Source organism: Crinia signifera, chromosome 4 (assembly GCF_055691185.1).
Source record: "Crinia signifera chromosome 4, ASM5569118v1, whole genome shotgun sequence".
In the NCBI taxonomy this organism is placed as follows: domain Eukaryota; kingdom Metazoa; phylum Chordata; class Amphibia; order Anura; family Myobatrachidae; genus Crinia; species Crinia signifera.
Window position 1 is genome coordinate 148,382,569 of NC_139220.1, and position 19,780 is coordinate 148,402,348.

The following is a 19,780-nucleotide window of genomic DNA, read 5'->3' on the forward strand; positions in this document are numbered from 1 at the left end:
AAATCACAATTTCGCAGCGTCAGTGGTCGAAGTAGTGCCGATATGCCATACCGCTGTATACCGGCCCACTTCGACCACTGTGACTGGTACTTCGAGATTTCGCAAGTACAGTACATATATTGATGCAGAGTAAAGTCAGAAAATTTCAAATTAAACATTGAAATGTATGTATTAACTGGGATGAAAAAGAAAGCTAGGCATTAGTTCTAAAATAGGATCAGCTAGATAACAAAAAATTAATCCCAATGGAATTTTGCTTCCTTTGATAAATCTTTGGCTTTTATTTTTCAAAGGTCTTAGACTTTAAAAAACTATTCGCAGAAAAAGTATATGACTTTTCTCTTCTGAAGATCTGGCTTTGATTAGCCCAACTTACCTGACATAACACACATAATTGTGTCCATCAGTGATCGCACACAGGCCACCGAGAGCAGAAAGCCACTGGCAATCTACCGTACAAGCAATTGCAGCGTGAAGGTCACATTTGTTCCAGCAATATCATTAAATGATGTGTATTTCACAGGGATAACATTCAAAACTCACTAAACAGGAAAGGATTAACACCTAAGCATTTGTGTTTTTACATGTCAAATAGGTCTGAAATAAATCACATTTTTAACAATAAAATACCTATCTAGTTTAAGAAAATGAAGGAAAAAAAAAACATTTCAATACAAATAAAATATTTTCAGAATCACGTCACATAATGGTGTTATGTTACTATTCTGAGCAGCCAGTGAAAAAGACTAAATAAATGTAAGCTGATCTCTGGTGACTACATATATTTCCTTTATAATGTGAGAAACAAGTTTTTAATAAATGACCATTTAGCTTGGATTCAGTTGAATGAGCATTTTGTGAAGCACTAATTATTGCTGCCTCCCTCCACTCTCCTTCAGTTCATGTTGCTGTCCATATGTTCTTTGGTTAAAAAGTACACCCTAATGACAAAAGAAAGTGCAAGGCCCTTTATCATCCGATCTTAACCTTTTGTAAAGTATAAATGACAAGTTTAATTGTCAAACAGCTGTTCCTGGCATTCCGATCCTGATCTACACACCAGAGCGGAATTATCATGCTATAGTAATGCACTGTGTACATTAAATGTGTCAACTTAGCTGTAAAGCTTATCAAATGTACAGTACAGAAAGAGAACCAATGCAGTCAAAAGCATTACTCTTAAGGCCCATACACAAGAAGATATTGGCAGCAATATCGCTGATAAAGTGGCTTTTGAGTGAAATGAATGCCAATGTCTTCCAATGTATATGTCTAATATCGTTAACGATGCGCACCCATACGTCATTAATGACCTTCGGTATCTGTCAAATATGTGGCTCAGTCATCCCATTATCATTATTCTTGTTCAGCACAACTTTATGTGTTTATGCCATGCCAAACGTGATCGATATTGGGATATAGGGCCAGATGTATCAAGCTTCAAAAGTGATAAAATGGAGAGTGATAAACAACCAGCCAATCAACTCCTTATTGCCATGTCATAGGCTAGGTTTGAAAAATGACAGGTAGGAGCTGATTGGCTGGTTGATCATCACTCTCTATTTTATCACTTTTGAAGCTTGATACATCTGGCCCCTCCCCCACCTCTGCCTAGTTTCACTTTCTGCAGTAGCAGTGCATACTGATGCTCAAGCGACACACAGTTTCTACTGTGAGTACTTTGGCCACCATTGATTAAATACTTTTTTCCTTCCCCCTGCCCACCAATGTTTTAATATTTTTTTTTATGCCACTGCCCACCAAAGTTTAAGCATGTATGAACATTTGAAGCATGCATGCACACTTAATGAACCACTGGCCACCAACGTTAATATTAGTACATTAATGGTTACTGGCCACCAATGTAAATATTAGTACATCAATGACCACCAATGTTTATATTAGTACATTAATGCCCACTGGCCACCAATGTTTATATACTGCACCCACCCCACCAATGTGTATCATCCAGGAGTATGCATGGTACCCATTGCCCACCAATGTTCTGTAGCATGTATCCACTCGCCGCCATGTGGAGCATGGATGGTACCCACAGACCAACAATATACAATATGTAGGGATGATAATCCCAGGGCAGTTTTTCAAACCCTGGATTCAGGATTGAAAAAAGCTCAATCCCGGGAATATTGTCCTCTCTAATAAACCCCACCCCTAAATTGGCCACCTGCACATTTACTAACTTGGGCGGGGGAGTTGCAGAGCAGTGGTGCTCGGGTGCAGCTGGCCTGCTACACAGCGTGACCTCTGACCAACTCATGCTGCACAGAGCTGCACAGCCAGAGATGGGAGCAGCATCTGAGAAATTGCTCAGATGCTGCACGGCATTAAAGGCCCCCATACACTACGCAACTTCTCCTGGGGGGGGACACTTAAATCAGATGCACCTGGGACCCTCCTTGACCGCAGTATCGCAAGCGGTCCTGCATGTGATGTATAGTATGCAATCCCCCATTGCCGTGTGTGTATGTGGGGTAAGAGGGGGGGGGGGGGGGGGGCAGTGTATATTATCTTTCATGATCAGCTCAAGGGAAATTGTTCACCAATATATTTTGTCTTTTATATCTTTTTGTTACACACCTCAACTATTTCATGGTAGCCTAGCGATCTCAATCTCCTAAATGAAGTGGAAGAACTAAAATAATCTGTTCCACATTTTTATAAAATATTTGCAAATTACTGACTGAATTAAGATATTTAAAATAATGTAACAACCTGCAATTTGCTAACTGGCATATGTATGGGAGTAAAAAAAATGGGGTTGGGATCATTTGGTCTATTGCATTATGGTCGAAAGTCATTAGGTCGAATCCATTAGGTCGACATGCTAAAAGGTCGACATGACTCTAGGTCGACATGGGAAAAGGTCGACATGATTCTAGGTCGAAAGGTCATTAGTTCGACAGGTCATTAGTTCGACAAGGTCATTAGTTCGACATTGTCTATGTCGACATTCACAAGGTCGACATGGGGTTTTTCACTGTTTTTTTACCTGAATGTCAACACAGTCGACATGGACACAGTTTAAAGTGCACTGCATCCCCTCGCATCGCTCGCTGCGCTCGCTATGCGTCGGGCACGGTGCCTCGCTACGCTCGGCACACTATTTTATTCTCCCACCACGCCCTAGTGGATGGTAGGGCATGAAATACCGCCTGTCGGCACATGTTGGCTCAAAAAACAGTGAAAAACTCCATGTCGACCTTGTGAATGTCGACATAGACAATGTCGAACTAATGACCTTGTCGAACTAATGACCTGTCGAACTAATGACCTTTCGAACTAGAATCATGTCGACTTTTTCCCATGTCGACCTAGAGTCATGTCGACCTTTTAGCATGTCGACCTAATGGATTCGACCTAATGACTGTCGACCATAATGCAGTAGACCAAATGACCGCATCCCAAAAAATGGTATAGCACCCTCCATTTCTGTTATACACCTCTTGAAGAAAGAAGGTAAGGGAATTTGTGAAGTGACCACATGAAGTAACATGTCAAGATTTGTTTTTCTGAGGAGACTAAGAAGATCTTAGATTTGGAAGATATACCCTATATTGAGTATTGGTACCACAATAGTGCACACACAAAAGGAAACCATCGCTGAGCAACACTGTCATTTATACGGGGAGTTTATATATTCCTCTATGACAGGTATTCTTCACATCAGTAAAAACAAACGACCAGGACTAAACTCTCCATCCATAAACTACAATCCCCTGAAACAGGAGGTGCCAAATAATTGTCCTGAAACTACAAATGTCCTTTACTAATTTTCATAAATATACCAACTGTTTCTCCTATAACAAAAACCAAATAAAATGATATATTAATGATGTGCACAGTTATAAAATAAATCTGTATTACAATTGCCCTGTACTTACAATAAAGATATTTATTAAAGGCTATTCAAAATGATTCATTATTTTAGTGAAAGTTAAATAATTGCAGGTATTATAAGTGCCCTATACAAATCTAGTCTGTCTGTAATGCTGCCATAAGAAATCTATTGTACTCAATAGTACCTACAATTACCAAATACCGTAACTACGGTATAAATAGATGAGCTAGTTTTTTTTAGTTCTAACTTTATATAATATTGTATAGCAATGGCTACAATAATACTTATTAATATGAGGTTATTCTAGAACAAGGATTAGAAACAGAGGCCATTAGTTGTGGCTGGGTCAGGCAAATTGTTGCAGTATTCATATAAATTATATGAGAGGAATAAAAAGGAAGAATTATAAAGGGCAGACATAAGCTATTATTTTAATCACATATTTCTTTGCTATCATCACCATTTTATTTAGCTTCATTTGATATTTGCACTTTAATAAAGATACATTTTTCGAACAAATGGTCAGTAGTATGCCAGAGCAGCAAAAATACTTTAATTACCTGCATTTTATAGGTTCATTACTGGGTGTGGATGGAAGCACATAAACTAAAATATAATATCAGATATCCATATAATGATATATAGCAGAGGAGACTAATTAAAACATATTTTTATTACTCTCTGCCATGGATTCATTTCTTTGTAATAGACTAAATTTCTAAAGCTGTGTACACACGGGGGCGATAGGGGCTTAAATCGCTGGAAATATGGTCGCCGGGTGCGTGCTCCCGTTTTCAGCCCCATTATAATCGCTGGTCGCAGGAGCTTGCTCTCTGGTCGCTGATGAAAAGGAGAAACGGAGCAATATATGGCTGAGCAATATATCTCCCCCATGTGTACGGGGCTTTAGTGATATGATTGCACTTAAAGTAGTTGAAATAGGCCACACATTGTCTTTTGCTCTTCTAAAGATTAGTATATAAAGAATTAAATATATAACATGGCAAGGAAATCAACAGTAACACTTTGCATGTAAAACTACCTTCTCTACATGAACTCCAGAAGCGACTGGCTGCGAAAATCTGCTGGTGACAGGCAAGAAGTGATATCCAATGGTTGGGTACAGACCTTTTTTTTTTTTAATAAGTGTGGTCAGCAAGGGTGGGTCCATCCCACATGACAAGATACTTTCCCAATTTATTTTCAGAGTGATAGACACGAAGGGAACCTTTAGGGGACGTAATAAGGTGGCGCCAAAAAATGCAGGTGTTTCACAGCCATTTTCATGTTGTGTTTCTACCTTTAGCAGCTACCACATGCGTAGAGAAACATGGCACCCTTATCGCTACTACCACGGCCAATGTTCATGACAATAGACACATTTGCGGAGTCATATCTCATTTCCGTCCTCAGGAATCAAGCAAACACACTGTTTACAACACAGACACTAAAGTAGGTTTGCCTTGATTCATATTCAACAGCCTCTTGTTTTATCCAATCCTGGCAGTCAGTTAATTTGTGGGATGTGTCTCAGCCAACTGGAGAAAAGCAGACACCGCTGAGAATTTAGTGAACTTAAACAGAATTTCCTCAGCATTAAAGGGCACTAGGCAGCACAGCAGCTAAATACACAGATACCTTTTTGTCTGCTGAAAGGCAGTACCACAATAACTAGTCACCAGCCTGCCCCTACATTGGACCGCCCCATGATAGAGGCTGGAATTCCAACAAAGGTGGTGGGGGGCGCTATTGATTTTATCAGACACCCCCACCAGTTTATTCTCACCCGGTTAAAGATAAACGCTAAATATGATATTTTTGGGCCCCTTGTAAATCTATAGGAGCTATCAAAACCACAAAAAGTCTACTACTACTGAGATTTCACCTATGTGGAGCCTGTCCAAATCATTCAAAAAATCAGCCTTCTGTAACATTGGAGTAGGGAGTGGTATGGGAGATCCAGGATTGTACTACATATGGACAATTCTTAGAAATTGGTTGGACTGAAATACTTACTAGTTTAGGTGATCCTCCCGATGTCTGGAATTAGAACTGTTTGGTCTTTGTGTGGTGGTATAAATATGTGCCTTGGGCTAATACTTTTCATACCGTGACAAAGAAACAAAATGTGTTGGTAGGGAGGAGACTAAACCTTGGAAGGACATGTGGGACACCTGGTGTAATAACAAATGTAGACATATAGGCAGTCAAAAAATATTTAAGTAGACATAAATCTGGTAGGAGTTCATTTGGTTCCTTGCTTTATCTATTAGGAATGAAATCTCTAATAGCGTACTATTGTATTTATTGACAAAAAAAAAAACATACTATGTGTCATATACCATACACTGTGGTTTGAAGGAATACCACTAGCGCTAAACCTAGAAGATTTTCTGTCTGGGCTGCATCCACTACTGTACATGTAGGAGTCTATATTATTCTTGTTTTGATACATGTGATTTATGTTAACAATACTACACTATGGTATTAATTTTGGTCTTTTTATAGTTCAGCCACCTAAATTGTAAAATCTACTCTGTATCAATGAGAACATCTTTTATACCAGACCAATGAATTTGTCACTAAATACTTTAAACGTTCATTTAAGCGCATCGTCTCCTACGATAAATACAAACCAAATATGCATTCAATGAACGCTATGTTATTCCATACTAATACACATTAGAAGTCATAACATATACATCTACAATTTTTGTACCACTCCAAAAATGAGAAAACTGTGTACATTTTCCATTAAGATTTTACTGTACATATATAATGGGCACTATTCCGTAAGATCACTTTACTGTTAAATCTGATGCATGCTACACTTTGCATTATGTGTCTCAAAGGATAGACAACATTAGCCTACTTTTGCAGTTGCAAAGCTATAATTGTAACACAGGCTTTTGAAATAACCATTATTAAATGCTCATAAATCTAACGTCTATGCTGCATATGTAAAAACGTCAGAAATAAACCAAGCAAAACAATTCAGTACCATTTTAAGGATGAGAGCTATGAATCATGATAAACTTTTTTTTCCAGTAATAATAAACCTTTTCAAAGTTTCAAACCATTGATACTTTATCAGTATGTAATGGAGTCACTATTCAGGTCATTAGGTGTGCCAATTGATTTAAAAAAAATAAACTTTTACAGCCACAAAACCATGTGTTCAGAATAACGCTTTATATGCATAAAGAAGCCAATCAGATAGGGTATTTCAATTGTAAAAATGTGTGGTCATTTAGCATCATTATTGTCACAGTGGATTGGCCATACAGTAGATCTCACCAGGAGTTTTCCTGGTGTGTCAACCAATGTTGGTGTTGCTTTGCAATCTTCTAAAAGTATTTTTAAAGTAAGGGTCCCAGCACTTATCGTGGGCAACCCCAGCCTTTTAAATGTCACCCACAATTATGGATAGGTTTTCTGGTGACTTGCCACTCCACAGGAAGTATCCGTGTGCAGCTGCCTCCAACATCCTATAGGACCCTTGAAGAATGGTTGAAGCCAGTACAAACAGCCTCAACCTGCAGTTCCTCTTCCCTGCCTGGGGTGTCGCTGTCTGCTGTAGTGCTTCTATGGTATGCGGTCTATTTAAATAACCTGACCAGATATATAACTATAGTGACTACAAATTTTCTTTAATGTAATATTTTTTTAGTATTGATTACACTGGCCGTGAGTAAACCTGTTTATTATAAGTCATTCAGGGCCTCTTTTAGAATGTTTGTATACTATCTGTGTTTTAATGGTTATGTAATTTCTCAATTAGTAGATGGCGGCTGTCAGACATGAAGTGGTCACAATTAGTGCCAAGTATTTTCTTTGTTTTTACAAAAATAGTAATCGCGCAGTTACAGGAAAAACAGGAATAGAGTAAGGCTTTTACACACTATTCTGACTTGTTCTAGGCTGACTAGGACAAAATTGGATAAGCGTGGGCCTTAATGGTGCATACAGTACCTAGATAATACTGGTAATAACTTACAGGATTAGAGTAATAGTGCAGCCCCAGATACTACTGGTGATGCTAATCATAAATATATTTATGATACACTCTTGGATAATGCTGATGATAAAAACAGTATTAGAACAGTATTATAAAAACGGTGTAGGCCTGTATAATACTGGTGAAAACAAATTAACAGGAATATAGCCACTCTTGGCTATAACGAACAGGAGTAGAGTAAAGGTGCAGTCCCCGATAATACAGGTGATAATAAATGAACAGGAAGTTAATAATTGTGTAGTCATGGACAATGCTGGAGACAGCAAAGAACAGGAATAAGACAAATGTGCTGAATGTGATAAATGCAACTAGAGCTGACACCAGAAAACCAACCATACAAGTAGTATGCAGCCGGTGTAACGAATAAGCTGCAAAGTAAAGTCCAGACAAACAAATACAAGCTTGAGTGTATAAAGCAGTGCAAGATATGAGGCATAAAGGCTCAGGGTACTTCTATGCCGATAACAGGTTAATAAAATTGCATTTTCGATGCAATATATATTTCTGTATTTCTCTCCTGTTACTTTACTATTTCACAGTTAAAACCACATCATGCTAGTTTTTCATTCTTTGAAATCTGTGGGGAATCTCTGAAATTAGTTAAATAATAGCATGCTATTTTCTACTGACAAGGCCATAACAAGGCTGTTAATGGTATACTGTACATTTTCATCTTTAAACTATGCATGTTACATTCTGATTTGCTTTCATAATGTGAAAAACTAGAAAAACAATTATAATATTTGCTTAAAATCTGTATTCTAAGTCCAGTAGAAAAATCAAAGTCAAAAGTTATTTTACAAAGTAAAAAAGAATTTATGATGAAAAGGAATTTTTCAGTAACTAGAGGATAATGTGCCGTTGGGCCTGCAAAAAATGTATTCCCATTCATCTGGATGGCTAAACAGAAATATGTGCTGCTACTATTCAAATAGACAGCGTTAGTGGGTATATTCACTAAAATAGTTTTAAAAAGTACGGGATTGGTACGAAATCCCGGTGGTCAAAATCCCGACGCCGGAATCCTGACCGCCGAAATCCCGACAAGGGGGGATGTGAATCCATTATGCATCCGACCGAGTAAACTAACTTTCAAGGAATGAAGAAACTGAGGCGAAGCCGTTCACTATACACGCAGTACTGGGAAAAATGCTACGCCATCTATTGCCAAACCAATCGCGATTAGATACAATGCGGCTACAGCAAAAGTCTCCTTTTCATTTGAGCACACCTTATATTATATATTCTGTGCCTGTAGTCTTGCTTAAATCCATCTGTTTCTTAATGTAATCCCAGACAGACAGACTCAACAATTCTGAGATCAGGGTTCTGTGGTGGACATATTAGCACTTCCAGGACTCTTTGTTCCTTTTTATGCTGAAGATCGTACTTACTGACATTGGCTGTATGTTTGGGGTGACAGTCCTGCGCATCAAGGTTTCTTCCCTGTTGCAATCCTCATTTCAATTTTCATGCAACAAGGAGGAAGAGAGATTCCAATGGTGCGGTACCAAAAATGTCTTTATTTACAACAATTAAAATACATAAAAGAGCAGGATGCACTTATACCTCAAATCAGGTGAAACAAAAACAGTCCAGCTTACAAGATGTTAAATAGGATGAAAAGCTTCTCTCACAGTCAAAAAAGGAAAAAAGGGAATCCTCCTTACACTCACTCCTCCAACATGTTTCGAAGTTAAGGAACTTCTTTTTCAAGAATCGTGTTTATTTATTTTTTGTTCATTCATTTTGCATTTTGTTAATTGATAAAATAAATGATAACTTTTGCACAGTACTAATATCTCTCTCTACACATCTACATACATACATACATACATACATACAATACATACACACACACACACACACACACACACACACACATATATATATATATATATATATATATATATATATGCACGCAGTAATTTGTGCTTCCTGTTAAATAGCAACAAAGCAGGGGATAAAGGGGGTTATTCAGAGTTTGCCGCAGAAGTGTGGAAATCCCCATTTGTCAATTTCCGCACTTCTGTCCATGCACAAGAACATAAACTGCTCTCTTGTGATGACCGCAGTTTAAGTTGCGGCTGGGGGTGACAACTTTACATGGCGTTGCAGAGTGCTCCATTTTCTAGGAATGGCCCAGAAAACTCCGGCATGTCTGGGCTGTTCTGTGAGATGGCTGCATCATCATGGCTGTCTTGCACCTGATGAAACATGGCTGGTCTGCTCCAGAGAGGTGCCAGCAATGTGCGAATGCTTGGCTGTGTAGCAAAACGCTCACACTTCTGTGATTGACTTGCCAATTTTGGTGGGAACATCACTGGGATGGAAGCAGCAAGCAGGGAGCCTTGCCCCAAAGACTACCGCCAGAGTTTGCTGGTTGGAGGCCCAAAGTATGTGACAGTTTTCAACATAAATTCAGTTAAAAACCATCTGTTTTGACACATTGCTACCTTTGAAATCTACAGTACAGAATATAAAATGTCTTATTTCAGTGGCTGAGAGGGGACAAAAAAAAAACAATTTAAAATATGCAGTCACAGAACCATACCTCCCAACTGTCACGATTCCGTCGGGACAGTCCCGATTTTCGGGTCCTGTCCCGACGTCCCACCCGCGGCAGGCATTGTCCCGCTGCGGGGGGGTGGCAGTTGGGAGACCCCCCAATGTAGTAGAATAGACGCTGTGCGCATGCGCACAGCGTCTATTCTCGTATGAAAATGAGGTCGCGGCTAATTAGCATAAGCCGCGCCCTCATTTGCATACGCCACGCCCCCTTTTCGGGCGCTCACATGAAAAGTTGGGAGGTATGCAGAACTCATGCTGACAAAGTCCTAAAAAGATGTGAACTTGTCACTTATCTTGGCTGGTTTTTAACAAAGAATAAATGGTCACTAGAAGTCATCAACTCTCAGCATTAACAAAGTCCCTCTGATTTGTATGTTTCCTCCCTGTATAAGAAATTCTGTTTTACACTAACAGCTAAATAGCTCTTACTAAAATTGCTGGCTATAGAAGAACTGATAAATGAAATGTGTGTGCATAAGCAAGTTCGTACACTGTCTCATAACAAAGAAATTAGTATTGCTAATTACATTTATCCCAAATAATGTTCACTAAAGGACCAGGAGCACTTTGCTGTAAATTAATTAGGATATGAGGGATTCAAGCGGAGTACTGAAGAATCTGTTCAATTTTTTGTTGATTTTTCTTGTTGTTGCTGCTTTGCTCGTAACTGGTAAAAGACCACACTGCAAATTACTTTTATCTGCTCATCTTACAGGATGCCGAATTCGCAATATTATTTGGCTTTATTTCACAGGGCTGTAAAACACCTCTTTGTTGTGCAATCAATTACTTTTATTTGCGTTATCACAGTTACATTGATAACTCATGTAGTCCTTAACTGTAATGTGTACAGTTTATGACCTGTGCTAAGACAACAAATAATAGCTGTCAAAGCACAAATACACTTGAAATGGAAAACATCGTCCTGTTGGTCAAGATATTTATCTAACTGTCATCTAACTGTCATTTTCATCTAACTGTATACTTTCTTGACAAAAACTATTAGCATGTAGTCTTTGCTAGCAGAACATATAGATGATTGTTTGGGATTATGATGCATAGTCAATCTTGGCTGAGGTTTACACCAGATTTAAAAAAAGGGCAAATATTCACCTTCTATTAACCAATCATGGTAATTTTCGCCGTTTGAGAACATTTTAGCCTATGCCATTTCACTTTTGTTTGGGGGGGGAGGGGGGAGCTCTGTGGCTAGCATGTAAAGGGCGTGACTTTGTTGGACATTATTACCAACTGAGATCACCATAGCGCAGGGGTTCCTAATCTTTTTTTTTTTTTTTTTTTTTTAAATCACAGCACCCTAGAGTACAATAGTTTTTTCACGGCACCCCTAGGCTAAAAACTGTAGAAGTAAATATAAAATTAAGTGACTTGTGTTTATAGGTGATCCTTCGGTTAAGTTAGATGGTAAAGGGTTCTGTTTGTACACACATTTTATGACTGGCAGTAACCAGAATTGGTTTGGTCCATAAATAATTGATCATAAATAATTTGAGTCGGTCTTGGACCACCAACCCAAGGCACCCCTGCAAGTGCACCAAGGCACCCCTGCAAGTGTCCCAAGGCACCCCGGCACAGAGGTTAGGAACCACAGCCATAGCGCAAAAGTCTATTTGTACTTTTCCAGTGAGATTGGGTTTTTGATGAATCATAGGTCTACACCAGGCATGTCCAAACTATGGACCTCCAGCTGCTGTGAAACTACGCATCCCAGCATGCCTTTCCATAGTTTTAGCATTCCCTATTAACAAAACTGTGGAAAGGCATGATGGGACTTGTAGTTTCACAACAGCTGGAGGGCCATAGTTTGGACATGCCTGGTCTAGACTAACAATTCACAACTATCAGGAAGCTATTGAGAATAAACATAGATACTGTACACATTACTAGACAGTGTATATGGAAAGTGATTAAAGACATACAGTTCCTGTACTACAAATACCGGTCACACAAGACTAATACATTTGGCAGGTCTAGCAATCCAGCAAATTACCGGTTCTCCACCAGATCATGGACCTTTCACACATACAGAAAACCATGTCAATGCATGTTCATGTGCAAAAACTCAGGGTGTAGTGTGAAAGGGGTACAAGTAACCTACTGATAGTTTAGAATTCCCATTCCAATAAAAAAGGCCTCTTGCTTTATTTTACAGATCTTGACTACAGTGACCTTCTTCAGACACTAAAAAATATAAAGATAAATTCATAAGGTTATAAAAAAGAGCAATTTTAATTTCTATGGACCAGTGTAAATTACATTTGTTCAACTCAACGTATGTATATATTAAAACTAATCGTGATGAATTCCAAATGGCTCATTATGATCAGCACATTGGTGATGAATTGAAACTAATGCATAATGATGGAACTAAGCACATTGCCCCTTATAACTCCTTTGGTACAGCAAGTCCTTTTCTGAAAATGAATTACTGCAGGAATACTTACCACAGAGGAAATTGCTAACACAATTATTCCCTGCCTCAGTAAAACCTAATTCTATTACCATCAGGAAACAAAGTCAGCTGAATTAAATGACAAAAAAAAATCTTACTCTATTTTAGGAAAAATCAAGAAGGTGTATTTCCAACTAAAACATCAAGCCATTAATATGTTGGAATAGCGAACCATACTACACCAAGTATCTGATCGGTTTTGATTTCACCTTTACTTGACAATGAAAGAAGTCTTTTCATAGATATGCTAGGTCAGTCTGCCTAAAGTGAGAAAAAAGACAGTCATACATTTTCATTTACTATTTTTTTTAAAGCAATAGGTGGTGCAGTATTAGTACATACTGAAATCAATTACACAAGATGATTCAGCAAAATGCACACTTGCTGTTCACTTACATGGATAATTAAAAAATGAACTTACTGGATCAAAATAAGCACCACAATACACAATGGTGTATTTATTATGTATAAAGAGGGGGGGGGGGGGTATCGGGGTTGCCTACACTGTACACGCCGAGTCTTACACATTTCCAATGGTAATGGATGAGAGCAAATGACCGTTGACCATTTGCTTTGAAACACAGACATTCAGATATTACCAGGCTTTTTAAACCAGCCAAATCCGACAATGAATCTGTAGATGTACTGTGTGGCCAGCTTAGTGAGCAAAGAGTAGGGGGCCTGGAAGAAGGAGGCCCTCTCTCTAATAATACCTGCCCTACTCCCAATGCAGAGAAATTAATCTTAATGAGCCCAAACGGTCTAGAAAAGCACATTTGCATGTAAAACTCTGGCTTCATCCACTAATTGGTAGTGACCAGTTAAATACAAGTTCAATACTGCTTTATAAATGCTAAACAGGAAGCACATGTAATGTAAAATCAGCGTCAAAAAGTGTTCACACCCATACAGTAAGTCATATTCACTCTTAACTGATACATGCAATGCAACAATATACAAAAACAAGACGAAGAAAAAAGGCACCCAGCCCTTTGAGCACCGGGGACTGAGGTGTAAGCCAACTAATAGTTTATCTGAGGCACTGGTTGATATAGGACAAGTGGGAATCAAAAGTCGATATGAGAAAGGCATGGATTTTAGTTTTGTTTGGCTTCTCTACACAATTTAGTATTTTAGCTGTGCAGTGTGAACGGGTGACCTGGGACCCGTTCACACTATGGAGAAGGCAGTGCTTGGAGACCGCATCAGCTCAGAGTGATGCCTCCACCCCGGCCCCCGATGCCACTCCGCCCCTACCTGACATCAGCGACCAGGCAATAAGCTGTGGGGAGCTTTCGCACAGTGAATGCTTAGTAGCTCCTGGGACGGACCCGTGTCCCGGTCACAGGTGTGAACAGGCAAATGCAATCTCAAAAGGGTATAAGGGATGTGTGAATTTTATATTGGTAATATTCCATTGGCCAATTTTGTATTTCGGAGAACCTTTCTATAAATGAGGAAAGCAGCTGTTCACAGAATGACTGAGCTCTCTCAGAGCATGTCTGTTTTTATTAAAAATAAATAATGCATAAACTGCTTATACTGTACACCCTATTGTTGCATTATTTTTTCAAATCCTATTGTATTCTTTACATACTGTAAAAGGTGTATTTTTGATTAGACCCTAATTTGTGAGCTAAATACATTTTTTGAACTAGGTTACCTACTGAAAAAGCTGCTTTACAATCACTGAAGTGATCTGTAGCTTGCAGTACCTTGCTACCAATCTTAAGGTTATAAACTGGTGTACTAAATGAAGTTTCCGTGGCCTTCCACTGCATACCTCCAAACTGTCCCGGATTTCTTGGGACAGTCCCAAATGGGGCTGGCAGTGTCCTGTGGTGGGGAGGGGGCAGTTGAGAGTCCCCCTTGTCAGTGCAGTGTGTAGACACTGTGTGCATGGGCATAGCATCTGTACAGGCAGACAGTGGGGCGGAAGCATGGGCAGAAGCTCTCAGAGCACTGGCAATGACCCATAACAGTGAAAACAGGGTCACAACCTCAAAGAAATATATGTCTTCAGGACAACAGCATCATATAAAACAAAGCATCAAGCAGCAATCAAAATTTTTTTGTTAATATTTGCCCAGAGCAATGATTTGTTTAACCTTATAAAAACATATACCTAAAATACATCTTATCAGCATTTCCATATGTTAATGCAGGATATGAAAAGTGTTGAGCTAGCCTCTGGCACATAATTAGTGAGCAACAAGAGGCTATTTGTTAACCAGGATATTCGCCCAGTAGGCAAACAGTGGAATTGAGAATCCTGACAGCCTGGTGAGTTCAGTTCACTACCCACAAACACACGCACTGTAATTTACTTCATGGACAATAACTGTATTATAAGATTTGGTTACTTAAATTGCTATCACATCATACTTATTCTTATTGGTTTAATATTCTTACTGAGGAGCAAATAAATAAAGTTAATTCAAATTACAATTATATATCATTAAAAACAATTGCAAAAAACATCACTGTTAATGCATAAAATAATGATTCTTAAATTGTAGGCAGGTCATCTCACCTTCTCTCATTTAGTTTACTGTACTGATTGTAAGGGCACAGGGCACTTTTACAAATGGGGGGGGGTCTGCAACTACTTCAACAGATGAAGAAACCATACAATACAGTCAGTGTATCTATACCCCAATGCTGTCAGTGAGTCTCTCCAGTCACATCACTGGGTATATAGCAAGTGGTGTGCGGTGAGGTTAATGAGGCACTGGTTTGTAGGAGCCGATGGGCTCTGTAGGGACCACTGCATCCAGGATGTTTCTGCGCTGATGGTAAGGTGCTGGATCTCCCGCCTGCATAAGCAGCAAAGACCGGCAGAGAAGCTCCTTCCTGTTAGCTCAGAAGCAACCCAGTCCTAGCACTCCCTGCAGACCCTGTCTGTGCTGGCTCAGTGACAGGGGTGTACTTTCATAAAGGCAAAAAGCATGACCCTATCACTGAGGCACTTCTATATGTGTTCCGCTTATAGACATTTTTTGAATGGGCTTTTACAGCCTGCTGCTTGGCCAAACCCTTGTTTCTGGTACTTTAATATTGAGAGCTGGAGGCACCGCTCTTGGTGCCTCCTAAAGCAATTTTTTTAAATGTGGTAAAAATTATTAGAATAATATAAAGCATATACTTATGACACAATGTGTGTCTATTTTCTTTGAATTATTTTATTGAATTATAGTTCTTCTAGCAGAGTCTGGTTTGTACCTCAATGCTCAGATATAACCAGACTGTCGTAAAACACCACAGCAAAGAGCGATTTCCCAGGCAGGAAGGAGGAACTGCAAGGGTTTTACAAAGTGCTAGAAAGAACACTATCTAGTTTACTTTTCTTCCGCAGAGAATCTGTCCTCTTCCATGAAATGTAACTGAACCCAAAACAGTGCAGCACCATGGGTCTTTTGGCCATTTTCCTGCTCTCAGAATAGGTGGTTCTCGTTCCGATGGACATGTATCATTGTGACCTATGTGGCCAACTGATGGCTTGTTAAACAGGTTTATGTTTGGTTTGAGAGTTCTATTCCCATTGTGACATTTTGTAATATCGACCTTGCCACTATATCCCTATTACACTACTATAGACTATGTGAACAAGCAATACTTTGTAGTCAAATTGCTTTTTTTCATTAACAAGTATGCCCGAGTCACAAAGAATGATGCAGCAGATGTATAGTGGCAAGTTTATTTTCTTCCTTTATTCTGAACCCCTTAAGTGGTGGGTTTTTCTGAACCAGAGCATAGTCTCCCTCCCACCCACTTGTCCAGGCACCCCCCTCACCTCCACTCTGGCGTTTGTATGCCGCAGGTCCTCTGGTGCTGCCCAGCTGTCAGTCACAGCAGTGACCACAGGTGGCAGGCACGGGGATGTTCAGGGCGGCTCGGGAGGACTCGGGTTCCTGATTTCCTGAGCGCTCCAGAGTCCCAGCGAGCCACCCCGAACCTGCTCCCTGCAAATAATGGTGGCATGACGGGCAGCGACGGGAGGGGACAGTTGAGTCGTTGGGGGGTGCTTGCACAGGTGATGCACCACTGGCGCACACCTTGATATTAATGGTAAGCCCGGAAATTTTCTGGGACAGCCTGCTGCGGCAGCGCAGCTGAGCCTGGAAAATTTCTGGGCATACCATTCAAGTGGTTAATGAAGCACTTGGACCCCCACCCCTACCTATATAGCTTGTGCTTGTTGCCTTTGCATTAATCAGAAGTAAACTTTTTTCTCTGACTGAATGCAGAAACCAAATGTACTATAAAAATGTAAGGATACACCACCTTTTATAACAGTTATAGTACAGTCCGGAAAGCAAGACACCATCAACCCTGTGATTGCTTATTCTCTCATCCCAACATATAGTGCACATTTTTAATCAATGCCAGAGTAGTATTATTTCTGGATAAAGTGCTCTCTGGACAATATATGTGGCATCTCAGGTCTGAAGATTATAGGAGTTATAAGCAAAACACTTGCCAATACTTTTCTGATTGCATTTGGCATACAATCCTATATAATAAAAGGCAAAAACTGCTCCTTACCACTATGTGGCAAATTCAAGTGTTTTGCACATTGGCAGCCACTAAATCAAACCTAAAGGAACAAGTCAATTGTTGCTCCATTCAGTTGTGCACAGCCACTGTCGATGACATCACTTTTATGCTATTCTGTCATTTTGATGAGCTGGTAGCTAGTAACAAAATAAAGTGTGTAGTATTCCGTGATCACACAACACATGCACAGAAAGGAAATAGGCAAACCGAACAGAGTGTTGCTATTTGTTAATAAGGTAGGTGCAAATAAAACCAAAACAATGCTTATTAAAGTGTTTACTAGACTGAAACAAATACATTGTAATAGATCACCAAATTAGAACCCTTTAGGGGGGAATAATACAGATCTGTTGCCAAAAATACATTACTGGTTAAACAGTATTTACATATACGGAATAGTTTAAAGCAAGGTTTGTAAAATAGATTAGGACAAGGTTATCTTACATATTATATTGTATTGTATTGCACCTGGTATCTATTCTTGCTCAATAGATAATTGAATGTGCATTCCAGATTACTTTTGTAATTACAAAGAACGCTTACCCCGGAGTGCATTTGTGGCCCATACTTATACTAAAAATATGCTAATCTGAGAAAACAGGTAAGAGACTTGAAACCAATAGGACTGTGCCACGCAATGCATCCAACCATTCAGCATGCAGCAAATGTACACTGCCAGTATTGAAGACACAAATACGAAGACCCCAGTACATTACAAGTCTTTTGGTGTGGGACTGTGATGGGAAAAAGATGCAATGCAGTAGTAGCTAGCTAGTAGGATGTGAGCTATCCATGGAAGGATGTATAAGTCATGCCAATTGTCTTGCGCAATTCAGTGCAAAAATGCTAGGTGTACAAGGACACACCTGTATTGGCGGTCATACCTGGATTACCATTAGCTCACAGCATTTGCTACATTATGTACAGTCTTATATGAAAGGCCTTCAAATTAATGGTTTGTTGCTTGAAAGAGTAAATATGTTTAATCTATGCATAATATGGCCATCTTGATGCAGCACATAAGCAGGAGAACTGCCGTTAACAGTCAATTTGCAGGAGAAGGGGGTGGCGAACAGCACTTTAATTAGCTTAATTCACACTACGGCATCAGTATAAGAAATAGATTTGGTGTCTTTTCCTGTGGAAGACTTTTTATCTGTGCCTAAGCTTTCAAAGGAACCACAATATCTTTTACCGCATATACATTTTAAAAGCTTGCAAAACATATTGTACAGATGCCTCCTGAAGTTTTCACCAGCCACAGAGTAAACAACTGGATTTAAACAGCAATGCACGTATGAAATTGTCTGAGTAACTTTCATTGCGTTCTTTAACGTGTCTGTAAAATTGGAGGCACCAAATGTGCTAATTGTATCTAAAATGGTTAAAAAAATGACTACGTTATAAGGAGTCCAAAACAAAAAAAACATGATGACCAGAAGAAGAATCAATCGGACGGCGTATTTTTTCTGCATACTCTTACTGTTCTGTAAAGCCCGAATAATGTAAGAGTAACAGAAGAGTATAACAGCAAGGGGAATGATGAAACCAAAGATGTTGACTTGTAAAAGTGAGAATAGTGTCCAGTTTATATTTTGGCCGTTAGGATAAGAAACTGCACAAAATGTGAAATCTTTGTCTGTCTCGGCTTTGTGAATTAGGAGATTTGGTATAGACAACATAACAGAAATGCTCCAAATCGTAAAGCTGACAAAAAGTCCTAATTTCATGGTCCTAAACTTAAGAGAAAAGACTACATGTAATATTGCTAAATACCGGTCTACACTTAAAACGGTTATAAAGAAAATACCACTGAAGAAACCGGTGTAATATATTGCAGACATTAATTTGCAGATTGCATTACCAAACACCCACTGATCTGTGATTTGATAAACTGCGAATGGCAGTGAAAAGACAAACAGTAAGTCAGAAACAGCCATGTTTAGGAGATATATATCAGTCACTGAATTCATCTTCTTTATGCACAATAAAATCCACAGTACCAAGGAATTGCCAACAAGTCCGCAGAAGGCTATAATGCAATAAAGGGTAGGTGTGAAAATGGATTCAACAATGTTCAAGTGTTTGCTGTAAGAAATTGTAAAAGCTCCATAATCTGCTTGAGCAGTCGAGATCCCATCTTCTGTGACAATCATGTTGCCTGCTATAGAAATAAAAGTAGGCAAAACCTTAATACTCAGTCCACTGTATATACGTACTAAGATACAGACACTACTCAATGTTTATAATTCATGTATGCATAAAGTATATACACATACAGTACACACACACAGATACAAAC

General features: G+C 39.2%; 1 protein-coding gene across 6 annotated transcripts in view; it reads right to left on the bottom strand.

The window, feature by feature from the left end:
• The window catches only part of IMMP2L (inner mitochondrial membrane peptidase subunit 2), a 990,168-nt gene that overhangs the window by 808,690 nt on the left and 161,698 nt on the right, over positions 1–19,780 (bottom strand). For 2 of the 6 annotated variants that reach the window (XM_083182732.1, XM_083182731.1), the window contains exon 2: positions 17,797–19,642. The exons of 3 other annotated variants lie outside the window; for them this stretch is intronic. In XM_083182732.1, the coding sequence (XP_083038858.1) occupies positions 18,573–19,634 (1,062 nt within the window). In that variant the 5' untranslated portion in view covers positions 19,635–19,642 and the 3' untranslated portion in view covers positions 17,797–18,572. Of the gene's footprint in view, positions 1–17,796; positions 19,643–19,780 lie in introns of those variants that run through there. One more of the 6 variants, XM_083182735.1, reaches the window with a different exon arrangement.